The sequence below is a fragment of the Notamacropus eugenii genome, chromosome X (genome assembly GCF_028372415.1).
Source record: "Notamacropus eugenii isolate mMacEug1 chromosome X, mMacEug1.pri_v2, whole genome shotgun sequence".
NCBI lineage: Eukaryota > Metazoa > Chordata > Mammalia > Diprotodontia > Macropodidae > Notamacropus > Notamacropus eugenii.
The window spans coordinates 98,864,728-98,885,463 of record NC_092879.1 but is presented as its reverse complement, the minus strand read 5'-3'; the positions used below and the strand labels follow the sequence as shown (position 1 = coordinate 98,885,463).

Sequence of the window (20,736 nt, the reverse complement as noted above, 5' to 3'; positions counted from 1 at the left end):
GTTAAAGCATGGAGTAAGTACCAAGAACCCCCAAGATGGGTGTTGATGTTGAGGAATTGCCTCAGTTTCCCCATAAGTCTTGATTTAGAGGGCTGTGGGCACTTCTGTAAGTCTGACTGGAAACTTCAAAAATACAAGAGAAACCAGAGTGATTCCTGAAGCTGTAGTCCTCCCTCCCTTATTCGGAGGTTCTTGACCTACCACTAACAGGCAAAGGAAGAGGGTGAATTTGGTATTACCCCCAGCAGAACTCTTGGTGCTATTTGTTGCCTGGCAGAGCCAGAGCCCCGTTCTCTCTGCTCTCTTATCGTTCTCTCTGCTCTCTTCTTGGCAATCCCTGGAGCACTGTTTCTCACTTAGCTGACTTGGCTCTCGCTTTCCCTGTTCCCAGACAGAAGAGCATATTAATGACTTTCTGCTAAACGTGGGCTAATCCACAGGCTAATTCACTGTGTCTAGGGCGTCCTTCCAGAATCCACAGTGATTGATTCTTTCCAGTCAGTTCTTTCCCTTGTTTAAGAAAGATCTGTTTGGCCTGACTAGGTAAAGATCGAGAATGCACAAGTGACTTGCCTTAAGGCCTAAAACTGGCACCAGTGGCAAAAGCCAGCCCAACTCCAAGCAGTTGCCCAACTATTTCCCAAGGTGTTAGTTCATTAACAGCCTCATCCACAAATGTTTATTGAGCAGCTGTTGTGTGCTGGGTCCTGGGGATGCCAAGATGTGCCAAGCCCAAGGCCATGCCTTATCGGGAGAAAACTCAGATCCAGAAAGGTGCCCACCTGAATGAGGTTAGGCTGTGTCAAGTGAACTCTACCGAATCGGAGCCTTCTGAGCACAAGGGCCTATCTTCAACAAGGTCTGCTTGGGTGAGACAAACCTGGCAGGGCCATGAAGCAGGGATCAGCTCAGAGGCTGCCACTTGGAAGCCAACCTTTCCCTTCCCAGAGATAGGATAGGAACTGAGTAGCTTGGCAGTGATTCCTGTGAAAAACATCTGGGTTAGTCCTGGAGAACAGTTTGGTCAACTCAATGAGATTTTCTTCAGTTCCTACTATGTGTCCAGCATTGAGCTAAGCACTGATGCAAAGAAAGGCAAATGACCATCCCTGCCCTCAAGGAGCTCCCAGTCTGAGGTGTGGAGGTGGGGGGTGGGGAGATGACACGCAAACAACTAGGCACAAACGAACCATCGATAGGGTCGTTGGTGATAGTCCACAGAGAAGGGAAGATTTTAGCTGAGGCTGGAAGGAAGCCAGGGAGGGAAATCACAACCCTGACCCTAATGCTCTGAAGCAAGAGGGGAAGTGAGGCAGCAGCAAACCCAGGGAGGCAGGAAGAAGGCTAGGGAGAGCGCCAGACTTGGCTGTGTTGACTTCTAGAGCCTTGGTGGGGAAGGCCACGGGGGAGGTGACCAATCTGGAAAGGAGGCTCATTCATTCATTCATTCATAGTAGAGACTCTAGATAGAGCAGGCCTGGGTGGGCCTAGGCAGGATGCTGGGATTCTCTGCTAGATTAGAAAGGGAAGAGCCTGGAGACAGAAGCAGAGCTGTAAGTGAGAACATCAGGGTCTAGCCTAAAGGGCAACAGAAATAGAAAAAAAGGGGTACATTTGAGAGACAGAAAATGGTAGAAAAGAGCTTGGGGCCTAGGGGGCCTATGGGACCAAGGTTTGGTGCTTGGGTACTCTTTTTAACAGACAAGGAAGTCCTTAGGGGGAGCTAAAGATTAGAAGTCTGGTTTTAGGCATGTAGCTTAGAGGCCAGGGGGAGAGCCTTGTAGACAGGCTGCTTGGGATCTATGAGGGAGATACTTTATCGAAGCTTTGGCCCTTGGAAGACTGTGCAACACAGAAGAAGAAATCTAAGGGTAGCCTAGTCAGAATGTCCAAAAATTCCAGGGGGAGAGAATTTGGAGGAGCAAAGGAATGGACCACAGCCTCTAACCCAGCTGGAAGCTAAGGAGGCTGGGGCCTGATGCAAGGCCAGCAGATCTGGCCTTTAGGAAGCTGTCAGAAATAGCTGATAGTTTACATGGTGAGGAGAGAAGCCAGACCACTAGGAATGAAGGAGAGGGTAGAGGCAACAAAAAGGAGAGAGAAACAGAGATGGAGGGGAGGGGGAACAGATCAAGAAAGAAGAGAGGGGGAGAGAGACAGACGGAGAAGAAGTAGAGTGACAGAGAGAAACGGGGAAAGGGAAGGAGGAAGGAGACAGAGAGGGACGGGGAGAGAGACCAAGGACCAGGGAAGACATCTTCCTTTATTTTTTATATTCTATGATAGGTGAGCATGTTTGGAGATGGATGAGAAAGGAAGCCTTCAGGGGATGAGGAGTTGGGGGCCAGGATGGGAGATGCCCAGGCTCAGGAGGCAGGTGCCAGCAGTCCCCGGGGCCCCTCCCTCCTGGAGGCTGCCCCGCCTCCCCATGCTCTCTGGCTCCATCTGGCCTTGCTGATCTCCTTGTGCTCCTGTCTGCTTCCTTTGCTCTTCGAGATCTCGCTGTTTCTCTCCTCCCCGAAGTTCCCCATTACTTGGGGAGGGCGGGAACATGGCTAACCAGAGCAGAAGTACCTGTTTAAGCCCCCTAAAAACAGTGGTTTATTATTTTTATTCTTTTAAAGCCATCCACTGACCACTGGCATACTAGGACCAAGCTGAAGCCAGAATCCCAGGCCCTAGTGAATTTCATTCTGTGTGTGGTCAGTTTCGCTTTCTCTGCCCACACATTTCCCTATTTTCCAATATTCTATTCTAGTCAGCTCTGCCACACAAGATTCCCACCGGAAACAGCCTAGCTCATTGACTCAGAAGTCACCCCCTGCCCAGCGAAACTCGATGCCTAGCTCGGACCCAAGTGCATCTCCTCCCCACAATAATGGTCCATGGCAGAGGACAGAGAAGGGAGAAATACTCTTATATCAGAGGCTGGAAAGGAGCAGGGATTCCAGCAGATCCTAGAACCCAGCATGAGGACCATTAGCACAGAGAACACACACATCCACTTTCGAACACCCACACATTCCCTGGCAGTCAGGCCCCCTCTCACATCCTCCTCACACCTGCTCTAAACCACCTGGATGTGTCCAAATGCAGAGCTACCTCCTCACATAATACACACAGCCCCAGAAACACCCCCACAGCCCTGAGCACACAGAGGCACGTACATACACAGATGTAGTAACGCACGGATGGATGGATACAAAAATGCATCAACAAAACACTCCTCACAATTCTCCACACCCACACAGACACAGGGAAACTGGCTGTTGTGTATCTGGCTCCACTCCACTCGTCCAAGGGCCTGCTCAGCTGTCCATGGTACTGGAGCCCAAGCAGCTGCAGCAAGATGCAGAGCCCTTCCTGTGGTGACTGTCCCAGACCAGGGAAGGTCCTCCACCCTTCAGTCTGGGAAGTAGGCAAGACAGCTGCTAAGACTAGGTGGCTAAATGGGTAGAAGGGTGGACAGGAGAGAGCATGTGAGGGTAGATAGCTAAGAAAAGGTATGCTGGCAAGGGGAAAGGACGTAAATGGGATGGGACTCGGAGTAGTCAGCTAAGTAACTGCAGCCCATGCCTGGACTTCTGCTGACCTCCCCCAAAAGGCCTTGTCTTCATTCTCTCCTTTTGAACTTTAGAGAGGAGATGACCCCTGGGAGCTTTCCTAAGCTAACATCTGGGTTCCTTGCCTTGCCCCTTTGCCCACTTCTGCCACCCCCAGGACCATGAGGCCCTGCTTCTGCCTCACTCCCAAATCTGAGCTGACAGTGAATTACATCCTGGACAGGATGGGTCATTCTGTAGCTGGTGGACTTCATCTCAACATGAGGACTATGGAAGCCTAGAAAACCTTCTCGACCTAAAGGAGCCACTGTCTAATGACGGGGTTCCAGGCCCTATAGAGGTGGGGTGGGGGAACCTGGCTCCTTGCATTCCCCCAAGTCAGACCTTTCCTCAACAGTTGTATCCATAGAGGCCCTGCCCCCTGTTTCATGCTACCTTCTCTTTCTCCTGTTCTTTCCTGTTCTGGTGCTTGGTGGTTGGGGCCCAGTAGCATCACCATCTGTTACCCCTGTTGCTCGTCAGCAACTGCTCTGGCTCCTGATTTCTGGGAGCCTCTGTGCCACTCTGTGCCTTCTTGGGCCCAGTTTTCTCCTCCAGATCCCCTTCCCCAGGCTGCCCTCGAAGAGGTAGAGTCAGTACCAGGAAGGCCCCTCTCAGGAAATGTCCTGGGCCTGGGGCTGGGCCTGGGGAGGGGAGGGGCTGCTTGACTTGCTGATTCTGATTAAGTTTCCAAGTCTTTGTTAGATACCTGCTGTTGTCAAAGACCCCATGCTCAGCATTAGTAGCTACAAAGACATAGTCAAGAAGCATTGTTAAGCAGCCACTGTATGCCAGCTCTGGGGATACAACGACAGTCCCTACCTACAAGGAGCTCCTAGTCTAATATGTGCAAACAGGTTATGTGCAGGGTAAATAGGAAACAATTAGGAGAGGGAAGGCCCGAGAATGAAGAGGTGGGAGAGGCTTCCTATGGAGGTGAGATCTTAGCTGGGACATGAAGCCAGTGGGCAGAGATAAGGGAGAGCGTTCTAGGCATGGAGGACAGCTGGGGTGTCTTGTTTGGGGAACTGCCAGGAAGCTGGTGTCCCTGGATTTGGAGAAGGGAGTAGATGAAAGAAGCCTGGAAGGGGAGGGAGGGTTAGAAAGGTCTTAGAATACCAGACAAAAGATTTTGGATTTAATCTTGAAGATACTAGGGAGCCACTGGAACTACTGAGTAGGAGATGATATGGTCAGACCTTTAGGGAAATCTGTCTGGTACCTAAATGGAGGATGGATTGTATCAGGGAGAGACTTGAGGCAGAGAGGCAGCTATTGCTATGGCTGGGGAGATCAGGGTCTGCACCATGTCAGAGGAGATAAGGGGGCCTATTCAAAAGATACTGCAAAAGTGAAATCACCAGAGCTAGGCAACAGATTGTATATGTTGGGTAAGAGGTGGGAGTTGGAAGGCTGATGGTTCTCTGGACAGTAACAGGGAAGGTTGGATTTGGGGACAGTTTGGGGGACAGATGATGAGTTCTCTTGGGGACATGTTGAGTTTCAGATGTCTACTGGACTTCCACTTGGAGAGATTAGGGCAGGAAGGGTCGATTTGACAATCTTCAGCGTAGAGAACTGAATCCTCGGGAGCTGAGGAGAATCCCCCCCCATGAAGGAGAACAGAGGGAGAAGAGAAGGGGACGCAGGGTAGAGACCCGGGGGATACCCAAGGTTAGAGGGTGTGACCTGGATGAAGATCTAGCAAAGGAAGCTGAGAAGGAGCATTCTGACAGAAAGTGAACCTAGACAGGAGAAAATGTCAAGAAGAGAGTGCCCAAGAGCATCAGAGGCTCGCAGAAAGGTCGAGACACGTGCGGATTGGGAAGAGGACATTGGATTGGGCAGTTGAGAGAAGAGTGGCAGCTTTGGAGACAAGAGGCTTGGAATGAGAAGTCAGACCGTGAGGGTTAAAGTAAGAGGGAGTGAGAGGAGAGAAAGTAGAGGCACCCAATATGGGGGGCCTTTGCAAAGAGGTAAACAACAGGAATGGGAGAAATCAAGGAACGACTTGTTAATTTTTTTGCCGATAGGGAGGCAGCGGGAGAGTGGACGGGGACAGCAGCACGGACCCTGCACTCCTGCAGGACTTCTGCTTCCATGGTGCTAACTCCAGCTCCTGATTCTGCCCAACAGGTCCCATAGTTTGGTTTAAAAACTCAACCCCAAACATACCAACATCAAATATACAAGTGTAGCCTTGGTGAGATTTGGGTTGAAAAAAAGATCTGAGGGGTTTAGTGGACCACAGACTCCTTAGGAATCAACTACAGGATTTAATTGCTTTTTTTTTGAAGTCAGTGTAATTTTAACTTAAATTAATAGTTCTGTCCAGATCATTGAACTGTGTAATGATCCCACTGTACTCTGGCCAAGCAAGGTATGTGCTTAGATCTCTTCCTCCGTCTGTCTCTCTGTCTTCTCTCTTCCCTTCTGTCTCTCTCCCCCATCCTCTTTTTCCTCTCCCTCTGTCTCTGTCTTATTCTCCTTCCATCAAGGTTTCTCTCTTTCTCTCACTCCTCCTCTCTTTTCTGTCTCTTTCTTTTTCTTACCTACGCCACGTCAATCTCTCTCTCCCCTCCCTCATTTCATCCTCACCTTTTCTTTCTTGTCCCTCCCCCCATCTTTCTCATTCTGTCTCCCTGTCCCTCTCTCTCTCTCTCTCTTTCTCTCTCTCTCTCTCACTGTTTTCTCTATCTGTCCTTCTCTCTCTGTCTATCCCTCTGCCTTTCCTTAACTCTGTCTCTAACACTCTGCTCTCTCTTCCTCCTTCTCCTTTTTTGTCTCTCCCTTTTACCCTCTCCCTCCTTCTGTCCTTACCTCTCTCAACTCTTCTCTTTTCTCTTCTACATTCTCTCTCCCTCTGTCTCTCTCCCCCATCCTCTTTTCCTGTCCTTCTGCCTTTTCTTTCTGTCCCTCCCATCTCTGCCTCATTTTCCTTCCAACTGTTTCTCTCTTTGACTCTCTTTTCTCTTTCTTTTCCTCACTCCACCCATCAGTATCTCCTTCTCTCTCTCTCTACCTTTTTCTTTCTTCCCCCTCCTCTCCCTCTCTCTCCATCTCCCTGTCCCTCTATCTCTCTCGATTTTTCTGTACTTCTCTCTCTGTCAATCTCTCCGCCCTTCCTTCACTCTCTCCTCCCCCTTCTCCCTTTTCTCTGTTCCTGTCTCTCTCTTTTCCCTCTCCCTCCCTCTGTCCTTCCGTCTCTCTCCTCTTGCTCCCTACGTTCTCTCCTCTCCTCTCTTCCATCCTGTCAACTCCCTCTTTTTCTCTCTCATCCTCCATGCTCTCTCCCTTTGTCCTCCCCCTCCTTCTTCTCCATCTTTGTCTCTTCCACTTCCTCTCTCTTTCCCTCTCCATCTCTGTCTGTCTGTGTCTCTCTGTCTGTGTACGTATCACTCTCCTTACATCTGTTTCTCTTTGCCTCTTTTCTGTCTCTCTTTCTTTTCCTCACACCCCCCATCGATGTCTCCTTCTTTCTTTTCTTTTTTTCTTTATTCCCCCCTCCTCTGTCTCTCCATTTTCCTGTCCCTCTCCCAGATCTTTCTCTGTGTTGTCTGTCCCTCTGCCTTTCCTTCACTCTCTCCTCTGTCTCTGTTGCCCCCCCTACATTCTCTCTCTCCCGTTGTCTCTCACTTTCCTCCACCTCTCCACTCCCTCTTTCTCCCTTCTGTCTCTGTCTCCTTTCTGTCTAGGTTTCTCTTTATCTTTCTCTGCCTCCCTAGTGTTTCTTTCCCTCATCCCCCCACCAGTGTCTCCTTCTCTCTCTCCCTTTGCCTCCCCACCTTTTTCTTACCCTTCCTCTCTCTCTGTCTCTTCATCTCCATCCCTGTATCTCTCTCTCTCAATCTGTTTTTCTATGTCTGTCCTTCTATTCCTATGCCTTTTCTTTACACTCTAACACTTTGCTCTCTCCTCCTTCTGCTCTGTTGCTGTCTCTTTTTCCCTCTCTCTCGTCCCACTCTGTCCTCTCTCTTAGCTCATTTTTCTTGTTCCTTACATTCTCTCCTTTCTCTTCCTTTCTCTCATCTTCCCCACTGTCTCCACTTCTTCTCTCTCTGTCTCTTCCACTTTCTTTCTCTTTCCCTGTATCTCTCCCCCTCCCTGTCTGTGTTTATGTCTCTCTGTGTATCTTTCTTTCTCTCTGTCTATCCCTCTGCCTTTCCTTCACTCTAACACTACTCTCTCCTCTCCCTTTTTGCTCTCTCCCTCTCTTTCCCTCTCCCTACACCCATTTGTCCTTCCCTCTCTCACCTCTTTGTTCTCTCTTCTCTCTTTCTCCCTATTTTCTCTCCCTTCCTCCTCTCTTTCTCCCTTTCCTTCCTCTCTCCCTTTTTCTTTCTCATCTTCCCTTCTGTCTCCACTTGTTCTTTCTCCCCCTTTTTCCCATTTCTCTCTGTGTCTCTTCACCTCCCCATCTCTGTTTACAGGCCTGTCTCTCCCTCCCCTTGTCTTCCACTCCCTCTTTCTCCCTCCTTTCTGTCTCAGTCTCCTTCCATGTTTCTCTATCTCTCTCTGCCTCCCTTTTCTGTATCTTTCTTTTCCTCATCCTCCTCATCAATGTTTTCCTCTTCCTGTCCCTCTGTCTCTGTCTGTTTTTCTCTGTCTCTGTCTGTTTTTCTCTATCTCTCTCTCTGTTTTTCTCTATCTCTCTTTATCTCTCTGTCTGGTTTTCTCTCTCTCTGTCTGGTTTTCTCTGTCTCTCTCTGTCCTCCTCTCTTTATCCCTCTGCCTCTAACACTCTTCTCTCCTCGTCCTTTGCTCTTTCTCTGTTCTTGTCTCTCTTGGCTCTTTTTTCTTGCTCCCTACATTTTCTCCCTTCCTTCTCTAGGGGAGCAGGAGAGAAGAGAGTGAAGGAGAGAGGGGGAGTGAGAGAGGGGAATAAGAGAGAGAGAGGAACAGAGATAGAAAAAAGAGAGGGGAGGAGAGAGCAGAGTGTTAGAAAGCAAGTGAGGGAAAGGCAGAGGGATAGAGAGAGAATGACAGAATGAGGGAGATGGAGAGACAGAGGAGGGGGAATAAAGAAAATGGTGGGGAGAGAGATTGGTGGGGGTGAGGAAAAGAAAGAGAAAAGGGAGGAGAGTGAGAGAGAGACAGAGACAGAGAGAGGAGGGGGAGAGATACAGATGGAGAGGGAAAGAGACAAGAAGTGGAAGGGACACAGAGAGATGGGGAAGAGGGAGAGGGAGGACAAGGGGAGAGAGACAGGAAGGGAAGGGAGAGGAGAGAGAAAACAAAAGAAAGGCAAGAGGGAAGGACAGAGGGATCGAGAGAGAAGGTGAGGGGAAAAGAGATACAGGGACAGAGAGCAGGCAAAAAGGGAGGGGGGAGGAGAGAGCAGAGTGTTAGAGAGAGGAGAGAGTGAAGGAAAGGCAGAGGGGGAGAGACACAATGACAGCCCTCAGAGACTTCCTTCGCTACCAGGACCAGCCAGGCTTTGGTTCTGATGCCACCACTCTGCTCCTGTCAGTCTAAGCACGGGCCAAAGCCTTGGGGTGGGGCTGTGCTTTCTTGAAAGGCTCTCTGGGCCTTGGGCCTGCTTGGGGATGTTTCAAGGTGACATGGCCCAGCCTGAGGTCTTCGCTCCCCTCTCACCTCCTCTTGGCAGCCCCCCTAGAGCAGGGTTTTTTGGTTTCTCCAGGGTTCTGGAAGGCTTCTTGCCCGGGCGCCTGTTCCAGCCCTCTACTTGCTTTTGTCAATTCCAAGAGTGGTGACAACCAAGGTGTTCGCTTCCTCCGGAAATTCAAACAGTTCCTGAACCCAGCACAAGTGTTTGACCTGATGAATGGGGGGCCTCACCTGGGGTAAGTGAGCTGTCCTTCCTCTACCCTTTGCTCATGGCATCACAGTTCTAATAAAATGATTCATCTAGGCCAACCCAGGCATTCTCACTTAAGAGCCCACACTCCTTCGAAGTCACTGAGTCCAATGGCCCCATTGGACAGAGAAGGAAATGAGTCTGTCCAGGGTCACTCAGAAGCAGATTGTGAGCTGGGTCCTTTGGTCCCAAGACCCACAAGCTTTTACTACAAGGCAGGCCCAGGACCTCAGTCAGATTTCCAGGATTCTTTTCTCCTCCCCCCTGCTCATACTCCCTGCCCCTGGCACTTCTGATGAATGTCGCAGGGTGCTCTGGGTGGCTTCCCAGTGTAGCCCAGATTGTGATGTCCCCAGGCCCCTCAGCCCCACTTCCTGGGATCAATGTCCTTGTTAGGAAAAGAGTGGGACTGTCACAGTTTACTGGCAACAAGCAAGGTGTGGCCACTGGGGCACTCAGAAGCCTGGGAAAGGTGGGCTTTGGGGCTAGGAACTAGAAACCAGAGTTAAACAGGTTGCCAGGGGGCTCCTAAGTTCACACACTATCTACCGCCTCCTCCCTGATGCTCCCCACCATGAGGGCCCACGAAGCTTATGTGAAGCGGAGTCAGTGTGGGGTAGTGGACAGTCAGTTACTCAAGATTTCTTCTGTTTAATGAGGATAACAATGGTGCCTCCTTCCAGAGTGGTTGCCCTTGGAACGGCAGCTCATCGTCAGTGTGGGCCCCCATCCTCCCCTTCCTCCAACTCCCCAGTCCCAAACTGGTATTGATTTGGCCCTCACTACTGGCACTGCCTCTGCTGCCACCCTAGGCACTTTCTGCTTCTGACTCCTCATCTGAGCTTCTCTTCTTGTTCTGTCTCTGCTGCTAGGCTCCGTTTGTTCCAGAGGTTCTCCACCTTCCGGATTCTGGTATGCGGTGGAGATGGCAGCGTGGGTTGGGTTCTCTCTGAAATCGACACTCTTGGATTGCACAAACAGGTGAGCATGGGCATAGCACCCACCACAGCTTTCTGAAAAGGACTGGGGTTTGCTAAAGGCTGGTGGATTGGTGCCCTTTGTCCCAAATCAGGGATGGGCAAAACTGAGCTTGGGTGTTAGAACCTCTGCCCAGGTCCCTTGGAGCTCAGTAGTACTACCGATTGGCTTGAATTTAGGAGGTGAATGCTTTTACCCTGCTGGCTTATCTCCTCACCAATAAAACTGGCCTCCTCCTTTTATCTCATGCTAACCTAAGTGTATGCATTCCTACCTTGGGCCCACAGCTGGTTCCTTGCCTGGTCAGTGAAGGGTGGGCAGGAGAACTCAAGGCCCAACAGTCGCCTTCTCATCTTGACCTCCAGGAAAGGAGCTACAGGGTGGGAAACTGAGGGACAAAAAGGTAGAGAAGTTCCAGAGGAAGTGGCCCCAGGGACAGCAAGTTTGCCCTCCCACCCCATTCACTGAGCCTGAGCCAGGTTGTGGCATGTGCTGCTGAGATGTCCAGACTGCCTGCCTGCTATCCATCCATCATCCATTCATCCATCCTCCCATCCTCCCATCCTCCCATCCTCCCATCCTCCCACCCTCCCACCCACTCATTACGCAAGGAACACTTAAGTAACGTCCACACATGGGATGGTACATTGAGTGTAGGAGAGGCAGAGACAGAAACCTATGTCCCTCCCTTCAGTGAGCTTCCACTTGAGACCCTGTACTCTCCCTTCTGCTACAGTGCCAGCTTGGGGTCCTGCCTCTGGGAACTGGCAATGACCTAGCCCGTGTGCTCGGATGGGGCAGCCTGTGTGATGACGATACTCAGCTCCTTCAGATTCTGGAGAAGATGGAGCGGGCCACCACCAAGATGCTGGACAGGTAAGCAGCAGCACCCGCCCCATCCCTCCTTAGAGCATGGGTGGCTGCCCACTCTCCTTCCCATCAGGGGCTGTTCTCTAGCAAGCAGGCCGCCTGCCTCCTTAAGAGACCAGGCCGGGAGGCCACTTTGTGGGGAGGTAGGGGCTTCCACATGCCCTCCAAACTGGGCCAAAGTCTCTCCTCTAAACCACATCCCATGGACCCTGAAGGATTCTAGCTTATCTCTGCTCCTGAGTTCCTGGGAAGAGAGAAGATCCTCACTAGGATCCTGGGGCACAGGAGGCAGTGATAGAGATGGGGGGAGGCTAAAGGAGCCTCCTTGCCTCTACTGCCTCTGCAAATTTATCACCATTGAAATAGCGGTGCCCTGTCTCCTCTGGGAACACAAAGAGCCAAAGGTAGCCCTGGCCAGAGCTTTTGTCTAGTGGGGCCACAGGTAACTCAACTAGCTGAGTCCCCTTCCTTCCACCGCACTTATCCCCCATTCACCACTTGTGGAATTAGTGGCCAGGGCTTCAAGACCGGAGAGCTGACCTGATATCTCATGTCTCTCTCAGGCCCACTGAATTATGGGAGATGGGCCTGACAAAATCCAGAAGACTGCCCAGGCATGTGGCCCTACCCCACCCCCAGCAAGCTAACCCATTGACAAAGTAAAGGGCCATGCCCATTTGACCAGTTTTTTTCCACATTTAGCCTGGCCCTTGGGCTGCCCAGGCATGTCCAAGATGCAGCATTTCTGCCTTCCCTTCAGGTGGAGTGTCCTGACCTGGGAAGCCCCTGGAGGAGTGCTCACACGGAGGGCTGGACAGGTGAGACTTCAGTGCCACAGCCCCTCTTCATTTGAGGGGAATAAGAACAGAGCCCAGGAAGGAAGGTTGGGGGAGCATGGCCATGGCCACAGGGAGGGAGATCACCCTCTGCCTCCTGAGTGGAGCTGGCCCCAGAGCCTTCCTCATTCTAAGGCCACCACAGGAAGAGCTTCCGAGGATTATTTTTTCTTCTTTTTTTTCTGGTGGGGGTGGGGGTGGGGCAGTGGAACTATTGCATATTAGCATGTCCCTACCAATCCAGGACCCAAAAAATGCCAGACCTGGCATAAAAGAAACCAGGAAGCAGGCCTCCAAGATATCAATGATTAAACTCAGTCCTCCTGGGAATCTGGCTCCCAGCTCTGGGACGTGTGAGAATGTTGCAGAGTGGTGATGATGGTACATGTGTATACTTGTCTATACTGTCACGTGTCACAATGCACATAGAGTATCTGTAAACATGACAGAAGGTCTTTGTCTACCCCCTAGCCATACTCAAGTGAACAATGCATGCCAGGCATGTAGCCCAACATAAACACATAGGTATATCATTCACTTGTGTTTGTATTGAAAGTGTATGTACATGCATGTATACATCCATGTGTCTCAGGCTTATATCACAGTAACACACAGTATCAGACATTTGGGTCCACAGTGTCCTGGCTGACGTCACAGGAGGGTGTTATCTGTATACATGTGCTCCATATATATGCACACGGATTCCAGATGCGTATGGCCACATCCAGTACACACATACGTGTGTGGGTATCATATGCACAGGCCTACATACAAGTGCACATGTCCAGATACACATTGCAAGTATATACATGTATTTGCTATATACCAGTCATGTGCACACATATGTACCCCTCTGCCAGTTATACCTGTGGCATCAGTCCCCGAGGCCATCTGTTCATCCAAACACATGCCTGATGCTTTTGGTCACAGCAGTAAAGGCCAGCGTGTTCCTCTACATTGCTAGCACTATGCGGCAGAGTATGCGGGGGTGACTGGCTTCGCTCTGGCTGCTGCCTTCTCCTCTTCCTTTTCATCTTCCTCCATCTCTGTCTCTCAGTACGTCTCTATGGACGCGCATCTCTGCGTCCCTGACCCCTGCAGGGCTCCTTTCCATCCCCCTGGCCTCCCCAGACCTGTGGCACTCTGGGCGGTTTTCTGATGGGCCCCACTCCTGTCTGTTGCAGTGCACCCCAGTGAGCAACAGGACAGATATGCTAATTCGGGAGCTAGAGCTGGAACCCCAGGCTGCTGTGGGCTACCTGGAGAATACCCCACTGGCTGCTCCTGCTGCAGAGGAGGAAGATGAGGGCGACGAGGATGACTTTGAAGGAGGAGCCGTGGGTGGTATCCCTGCAGAGGTGTGCCAGCCCTCCCGCTTGGTGCCCCCAGGCTTCAGGTCCAAGGATCAGATGGTGCTGCAAGCTAACAGCCTCAAAAAGGCCTTGAGGCAGATCATTGAGCAGGCAGAACAAGGTAAGAGGGCCAGGATAGAATTGAAGCCCAGGTGATGGAAGTGGGGGAGAGACAGAAGGGTATCCTGGGAGACTGTCTCTCCTGTACCTCACTGTTGGGTAAAAGCACTGACCCAGAGCCCAAAGAGGCCAGGCACTGCCCCATCCCGTTAGAGCCAGGCTGGCCCCAAGCCTTTCCCAGGGCACCACCCAGGCACTCATCAAATCCTTGCAGCACCTTTAGTTTTTTGGATTGTCATCCTCAGCCATGAGAACTGCCTGGGAGCCCTGGCACAGGGCACTGTCATCCTCTACCACCAGCCATTGATTTGGGTTTTCTCATCTTATTCTCCTGACCATCAAACATGAGACTCATCTCCCCAGAGAAGATGGCACTCAGGTCTAGCCCTTTCCTAGTTTGACCAGCCAGGAGGGCAGTGAAGCTTATAGGAGTAGCTTACCCAGTGGGATGCAGTGTAGCCACCAGCCCATCCTAAAGGTCTCTCAGCTGCCTAGCTGCTACCTCCTCAGGTCCCTGTGTTATCTCTGTGAATCTGTAGGGAAAACAGGTCAGAAGATGGAGTAGGCTCAGGGGTTCCATGTGTGAACAGGAAGTCTTAGCAGGCCCTTTGACTGTTCATTGGCCCCTCTGGGAAAACTATAGCTGAGAGGGTTAATCTGCCCCCCCAACCTACCTGCTGTCTCGGGGGATGGGGAGCAAGCTCCCTCTATACATTATGCCGCCTTTGTGTTCAGCAGCAGAGAGGTCTTTCCTATGGTAGCCAGGCTGTCCTTGCACCCAGCAGACAATGCCTGTGAGCAGCAGCCAACTGGCCAAGGTTAGTGTGGGCCCTGTGGCTAGGCTGGAAAAGTGGAGCACCTAGATCTTGGGGAGGTCTGAGCCTCCTTGGTACCAGCTGAGCTACTTAGGAGGAAGGTGCAGTCAGAGGCAGGTAGGGCACAGAGTGGAGAGGGGCGCATGGCTCAGGACAGCTCAGTGGATTGTTAGTGTTTCACACATAGTAGGCACTTAACAAACACTTGTGAATTTATTGATTCTTGCATGGTTTGTGTACAGAGTGTGAGCAGATAAGGAGAAAAGAGCCCAGGGCCAGGACTCAGCTTTTGGGGTCCCCATCCCACCTCAATCTGGACTAGGTGGTTCCTTAGGACCCTCCCAGACTCTGTGAGAAGGAGACTGGAAGTAAAGGCTAGGCAGCCATCTGGTAGATGAAAGGGATGAGGCCCAGCTTGCATCGGCAACCAGGCCTGGAGACCCCCAAACCAGGAGCATTTGGCCTGAATGCAACAGGTTCCTATAGTGTCCTCTCTCCCCTTCTGAGTAGCGGTTGATAAACAAAACAAGCCGGCCCAAGCGTGTCCGAGCCCAGACTTGCCTTCTCTCAAGGACAGCGGCTCAGAGGAAATCAGCCAGGAGTCCAAAAGACTCCATAAGGGCTCCACCCCATCCCCACCCCCTTCCTCTTTTCTGGTTCACCCTGGGCCCAGTACTCAGGCTTCCAGAGGAAGAATGTGAAAGCTCATCCAGCATTCTTCTCAGTGTTCACTCACCATTCCCTTTCTCCTTTCTTGGAGACATCATGCCATAAGATGCCATTTCCTTGGCCTGAGAAGGGACTTGGGGCCAGACATAAACCACTTGCTTGGTCAGTCTGTTTATCATTCTCTCAATCGCCTGACAATTCAGCAGCAGAGAGGAGGACTGCTTTGGCTTGGTCCTGGGCAAACCACCTAGGGAGGAGAGGGGGTACTGTTGCAAACAGAATTTGCCCAGACTTGACCATTCTGAGCTGTCCTGTGGCCCCCGGTGAGAGCAGGCTGAAGGGCAGGTGTAGGGTGTGCCCCGAGCGCTTCACCCATGATGGTGTTGTAGGATTGCTGACCCCTTGGCCCAAAGGTGGGTAGGGGAAGCCAAACGAGGATGCAAATGACCAAAGGGATGCCCTGGGTGGGGCAGGCAGATCTGAGCTCTGAGTTGTGGCATCTCTTTGGGCAGATTCCCGCCGAGACACTGTATCCTCCACTGCATCATCTGTCTTTCTGGACCAACCTGATGACTCAAGCTCAAGCAACTTTGCTGAGGAGCCCGTCACCATGTAAGTATGGGTCTGGTCATCCTCCGGTGACATCACACACAAGTGAGGGTGGTTGTCAGAGGCTGGACAGGCTACGGGGTGCCATGGGCAGGGAGGCTTCATGCCCAACTCCATCACTCATCCACCCTTGCCTCCCTCCTGTGCCATTCTCATGGCCTTTCCAGCCATCACAGAGGTCAGTTTGGGCAGTGGCCAAGGGAGGCCTCCAATTCTGCCCTAGAAGATGTAGAACGAATGGACTAAGGAGAAAACCAAATGAAGATACTGCTCTCAGCATATGCTGACAGGGGGAACGTTGACTTGTAGGTGGAAAAGGACCTTAGAGCTCTTTGAGGCTGGCTCCCTCATTTTACAAATGGGGAAACTGAGTACCCTAAAGGTGAAGTGACTTACCATAAGCCACACAGGCATCCAGTAGTTGAAACCCAGGCTGTAGTGTGGGCAGATTCACATGCATATGTGTATAGTACGAGGCTGGGGACCCAGAGATCTGTCTGCTTTACAGCCTTCTTCAGGACTCCACCTCTCCATAATTGTCCCCAGATGCATGTTTGAATATGTTACGGCTTCCTCATGGGGTTCAGAAGAAAGTCTGCCCATCTAGTGGGCCCAGTGAGCCCCACTCCCTACAGCCTTGTCATCTGAGAACAAGAATTCCAGCCTGGAGTCCATGGGGAGGATTACACTAGCCCCTCACACCCAAGAGTCACCTGAAATGCTCTCTCCTCCAACCCCCTGATCTTAGAGAGGCCCATGGGTAGCAAGTGGTGAGCCTGGGACTCCAAACCCACCTGTCTCTGCTTCTCCCAGGCTCATTGCCTCCTTCGGGTGACGAGGGCATCTTTTGAGCAGGATTTCCAGTTAGGACTCCAGCCTTAGGTTAGGGCTACTGCCTGGAGCTACGTACTCCCTCTGACTTGTTCTTGGGGTCTGATCTCCGGGGCTGGTTGTGAGGGTGATGGTGGCGATAGCTTCCCACTCGACTATCCCCATGCTCATCTCCACCCTCTTCTCATCTGTTGATTTTAGCCAATTCTCTGAAAAATGTGTCATGAACAACTATTTTGGCATTGGCCTGGATGCAAAGATTTCTCTGGAGTTTAACAACAAAAGGGATGAACACCCCAAGAAATGCAGGTATGAAGAAGAGAGGCACCCCACACCCCGTTGCTTAGCATCTTGCCCAGATGGATCCTGGAGGGCCCTCCTGGTCACATAGTACTGTGCCCTGTTCATGGTCGGTCAGCTGGAAGACCTCCCTTGAAGAGGAACCACCCATCCCCACCCCGCCATGTCCCATTGTGGGAAAGCTCTAATTGTGCACAACTTTTTGTCCCCCCCCCCCAAGCCTCCAGCTGATTCTCTGAATCTTCTAGGTTCTCTTGCTCTCTGGGCCAAAGCAGAACAAGGCTAATGCCCCTTCCATACTGAAGACAATCACTGCATCCCCCTGAAGCTGCTCTCCTCCCGACAGCACCTCCAGTTCCTTCAGCCAGTCTTGTAGACAGTGAGATCTAGGTTTCTAGGCATGGCTGTCAGTCTTGGGGGGTCTGCCCTGACTCCATCACCTCTCTGGCTTATCTTGCCTCTTCCTTTCCCAGAGGATAGCTCAACATATAGCTCGAGCTTGGGTGTCCATGGATTATGTCAGACTCCCACTTTCTAGACAAGTACCTGGGCAGTGCTCAGAAACAAGGAAGGCCATTTTCCCAGAGCCATGTAGGGAGCAGAGCTGGGAAAGACAGCACTGTGTCTGCAATGCAGTGGCTGAGGTGCCTGCTTCTGTCCCAGTCACACGCAGCTTGTAGAAAACCACTCACTGACCTTTGGGGGACTCCTAGATCCTCGTTCCAGGGACTGGCTAGATTAAACAACCACAACAAAAACCCGATTCCACCCTGGCTCTGAAATTGGCTCCAACGTGCCATGAGTGCAGTGGCCACCAGTGGTAACAGCCCCACATATCTCCACCACCTACAAATCTTAGGGGGCCGCTTATCCCCACCCTTGCCCCTGTGTGTCTGCTTGGACCTTTCTTGTTCATTTCCCCATGTGCTGAAGTCCTGAAATGTTAGGGCCAGAGGGGATCTGGCTGGTACCTAGGCAAACCTGTCTTGACTGTGTAGTAACTCCCCAGATCTCTCCGTTCTCTTGACAAGTTCAGCATAGAGATGAAAAAAAATGGCAGTGGCAGCCGCTTGTGATCAGGAATGAGCCTAGGAGGGATTTGCTGGTCTCCTACTGCCTTCTCTCACTGCTACCCTTCCTCCTCTGTTCTCTGGCCTCATTGCCTTTCCTCTCCCCTCTGCCACCCACAGCAGCCGCACCAAGAACATGATGTGGTACGGGGTGCTGGGAACAAAGGAACTTCTGCAACGCACCTACAAGAACCTGGAGCAGCGTGTGCAGCTTGAGGTAAGTAGATGAAAGACCCTCTGAATCAGCCCATCAACCCTTCACCCTCCCCTTCCAGGGTACCGATTGGACCAGACCTTGGCCATTGTTGATACCAAATGCCTTGGGAATGAGCTGGACCAGAAGAGGCTGACAAGGGCCATCTTAGAGAGGAGGAGACTGAGGCCAGGGTTTGGCTCCACATTCAAGGCTCTCTCCATTGTCTTTGCCCTACCAAGCCCCACTGTGACAGTCTGCTCTTTTTTCCGGACTGCTCCCTCTTGTGGTAAATATTGGCACTGTCTCAGAATTCCACATAAAAGAAGGAACCTTGGAGACCATAGGATCCTAGATCATTAGGGCAGACAGAGACCTTAGGAGCCATTGAGTCCAGCCTCCTCATTTTACAGGTGAGGTGAAGGGTCCAAAGAGGCTCATACAGCTGGTGTCTGAGGCTAGACACCCAAGCTAGACTTCAGGTCTTCCTTGAACCCCTCTCCCACCATGACACACTACCCTCCTCATTCACCCTCACAGAGCTGGTGGCCATCACCTTTAGGACTATAGATATACATATAGATAGATAGATAGATAGATAGATAGATAGATAGATAGATAGATAGATAGATAGATAGATAGATAGATAGATGGATGATCCTAGACCAAGAGCTGGAAGGGACCTTGGTGAACACCTAGACTAGCCTGTTCATTTTCCACAAAAGGAAATTTGACCACCAGCCAAGGGTGGTCAAGTGAGTTGCCCAAAGTTTCATAGCTAGAAGAGGAAACCTGGAGGGAGAGAGACTTGCCTAAGGTCACACAGGCCCCATGAGCTGTCAGGGACCTTGGAGAATGAATGGCCTCCCTTTCCATTTCTGGGTCCCAGTTTTTGCCTTGACCTCAAGGTCCTTTTTAACATAGATTTCTTCTGATCCTCTGCTTCCCTTCCCAGCAGTCATTTACCCCCCAGGTCTTTTCTTTGCTCTTCCAGTGTGATGGTGAAATCATGACCTTGCCTAGTCTGCAGGGAATTGCTGTGCTCAACATCCCCAGCTATGCAGGAGGCATCAACTTCTGGGGTGGAACCAAGGAAGATAATGTAAGTTGACTTTCATCCGTGACGGGGAGAAGGAAAGAGGCCCCTCAGATGGGAAAGCTGACCTGAACAGAAGCCTGCCTTCCAAAGCCCAAAGTCTGGCTATTGTAGGCTCTGACCATTGGCCCAGACAGAGCTGGGACTGTAGTAAGCAGGCTGAGTACCTGAGGCCTAGGAGCTTTCTAAGCCCAGGCCTGGCCCACCACCTGCTTGAAAAAAGGGAATTCATCACCTTGCACCCATCACCAGTGAACACACCACACTCAAGCAGCCAGGCACCAGGGAAATGGATAAACATGGCAACCCCACATCCCTCTCAATCAACTCCTTAGATTCTCCTTAACTTCAAGGGACCTCTGCAGCCCCCTTATCCAGCCCATGTCCATCAGGCAGCACCTAGGGAAGAGGCCTCTGATAGCAACAGGACAAAGGCTCCTGAGTGAGATGGGGTTGGCAGGGGGCCAACGGAAGGGCTCAGCTCCCAGTCCCATCTTTTGGGCGGGCTGTCAGAGGATGTGAGCAACCTCACCATTGTATCCATACAGAACTTTGGAGCACCTTCCTTTGATGACAAGAAGCTGGAGGTGGTGGCGGTGTTTGGCAGCATCCAGATGGCTGTGTCCCGAGTTATCAACCTTCAACATCACCGCATCGCCCAGGTAGACAGCAGTGGGCTGAGCAGGAGCCTAGCGGCCAGGCCTAGGCCCCCATGGAACTTACTAGACCATGGGCCTATACACTCATGTATGAGGGTGGTGTGAGGCATGAAGCAGCGAATGGCAGGGACTGGTAACTCTGGGTTCCCTGGACTAGGCTGCTAAGGCATTAGGTAAGCACTTAATATGGGCCAGGCACTAGGTGGAGGCCCCATTTGTGTTTTCCTGCCAGCCTAGAGCTAGGAGGCCTTTGGCCTGTGAGACATCCTTGCTTCTGATGGCCAATAGGAAGTAGGTTTCCCAGCTTGACCCAGGTGGCACTTTTGGGGCCTAACCCTGCTTCAGATATGAGCTATGCTGGTGAGTACTGACAGGCTCTGAGCCAGGGGTCCCCCTCTCACCTCTCCTTATTCCTTTGCCAGTGCCGTGTGGTCAAGATCACCATCTGTGGTGATGAGGGGGTCCCTGTGCAAGTGGATGGAGAGGCCTGGGTCCAGCCCCCAGGTATCATCAGGATTCAGCATAAGAACCGAGCCCAGATGCTGACCAGAGACCGGGTGAGAACTTTCAGTTAGGTTGTCATGCAGACCTAGAGGCCAAGCCTCAGCCCTACCCAAGGATCCAAAAGGCTTCTAATGGTCTCCCACACACACCCTTCTAACACAGGAAAAACAACCTTTACATTTGATCACAATTTCTGTGAAACCCTCCAAGGCTGAAGGAGACGTGTAGCCATTTGCTGACCTGTTTGTGTGGGAAAGGGCAGTGGCGAGCAGGCTACTGTTACCTCAGTGCCAGCACTTACCAAGTGCCTCCTTTGTCCTGTCAATCATCTAGCATTTAGCGAGCACCTACTACGTGCCAGACACTGTGCCTCCCCAAGGATGTTAGTGTGGTAGCTCCTGGAGGACGGGAGGG

General features: G+C 51.5%; 1 protein-coding gene across 1 annotated transcript in view; it reads left to right on the top strand.

Annotated features, from left to right (window-relative positions):
- Positions 1 to 20,736, top strand: part of DGKK (diacylglycerol kinase kappa) — a 50,598-nt gene that overhangs the window by 17,529 nt on the left and 12,333 nt on the right. Inside the window, exons 8-18 of the mRNA XM_072626826.1 lie at positions 9,244 to 9,406; positions 10,293 to 10,401; positions 11,135 to 11,274; positions 12,029 to 12,086; positions 13,289 to 13,577; positions 15,573 to 15,672; positions 16,702 to 16,809; positions 17,991 to 18,087; positions 19,058 to 19,165; positions 19,708 to 19,821; positions 20,241 to 20,375. Coding sequence (XP_072482927.1) covers positions 9,244 to 9,406; positions 10,293 to 10,401; positions 11,135 to 11,274; positions 12,029 to 12,086; positions 13,289 to 13,577; positions 15,573 to 15,672; positions 16,702 to 16,809; positions 17,991 to 18,087; positions 19,058 to 19,165; positions 19,708 to 19,821; positions 20,241 to 20,375 — 1,421 coding nt within the window. The remainder of the gene's footprint in view (positions 1 to 9,243; positions 9,407 to 10,292; positions 10,402 to 11,134; positions 11,275 to 12,028; positions 12,087 to 13,288; positions 13,578 to 15,572; positions 15,673 to 16,701; positions 16,810 to 17,990; positions 18,088 to 19,057; positions 19,166 to 19,707; positions 19,822 to 20,240; positions 20,376 to 20,736) is intronic.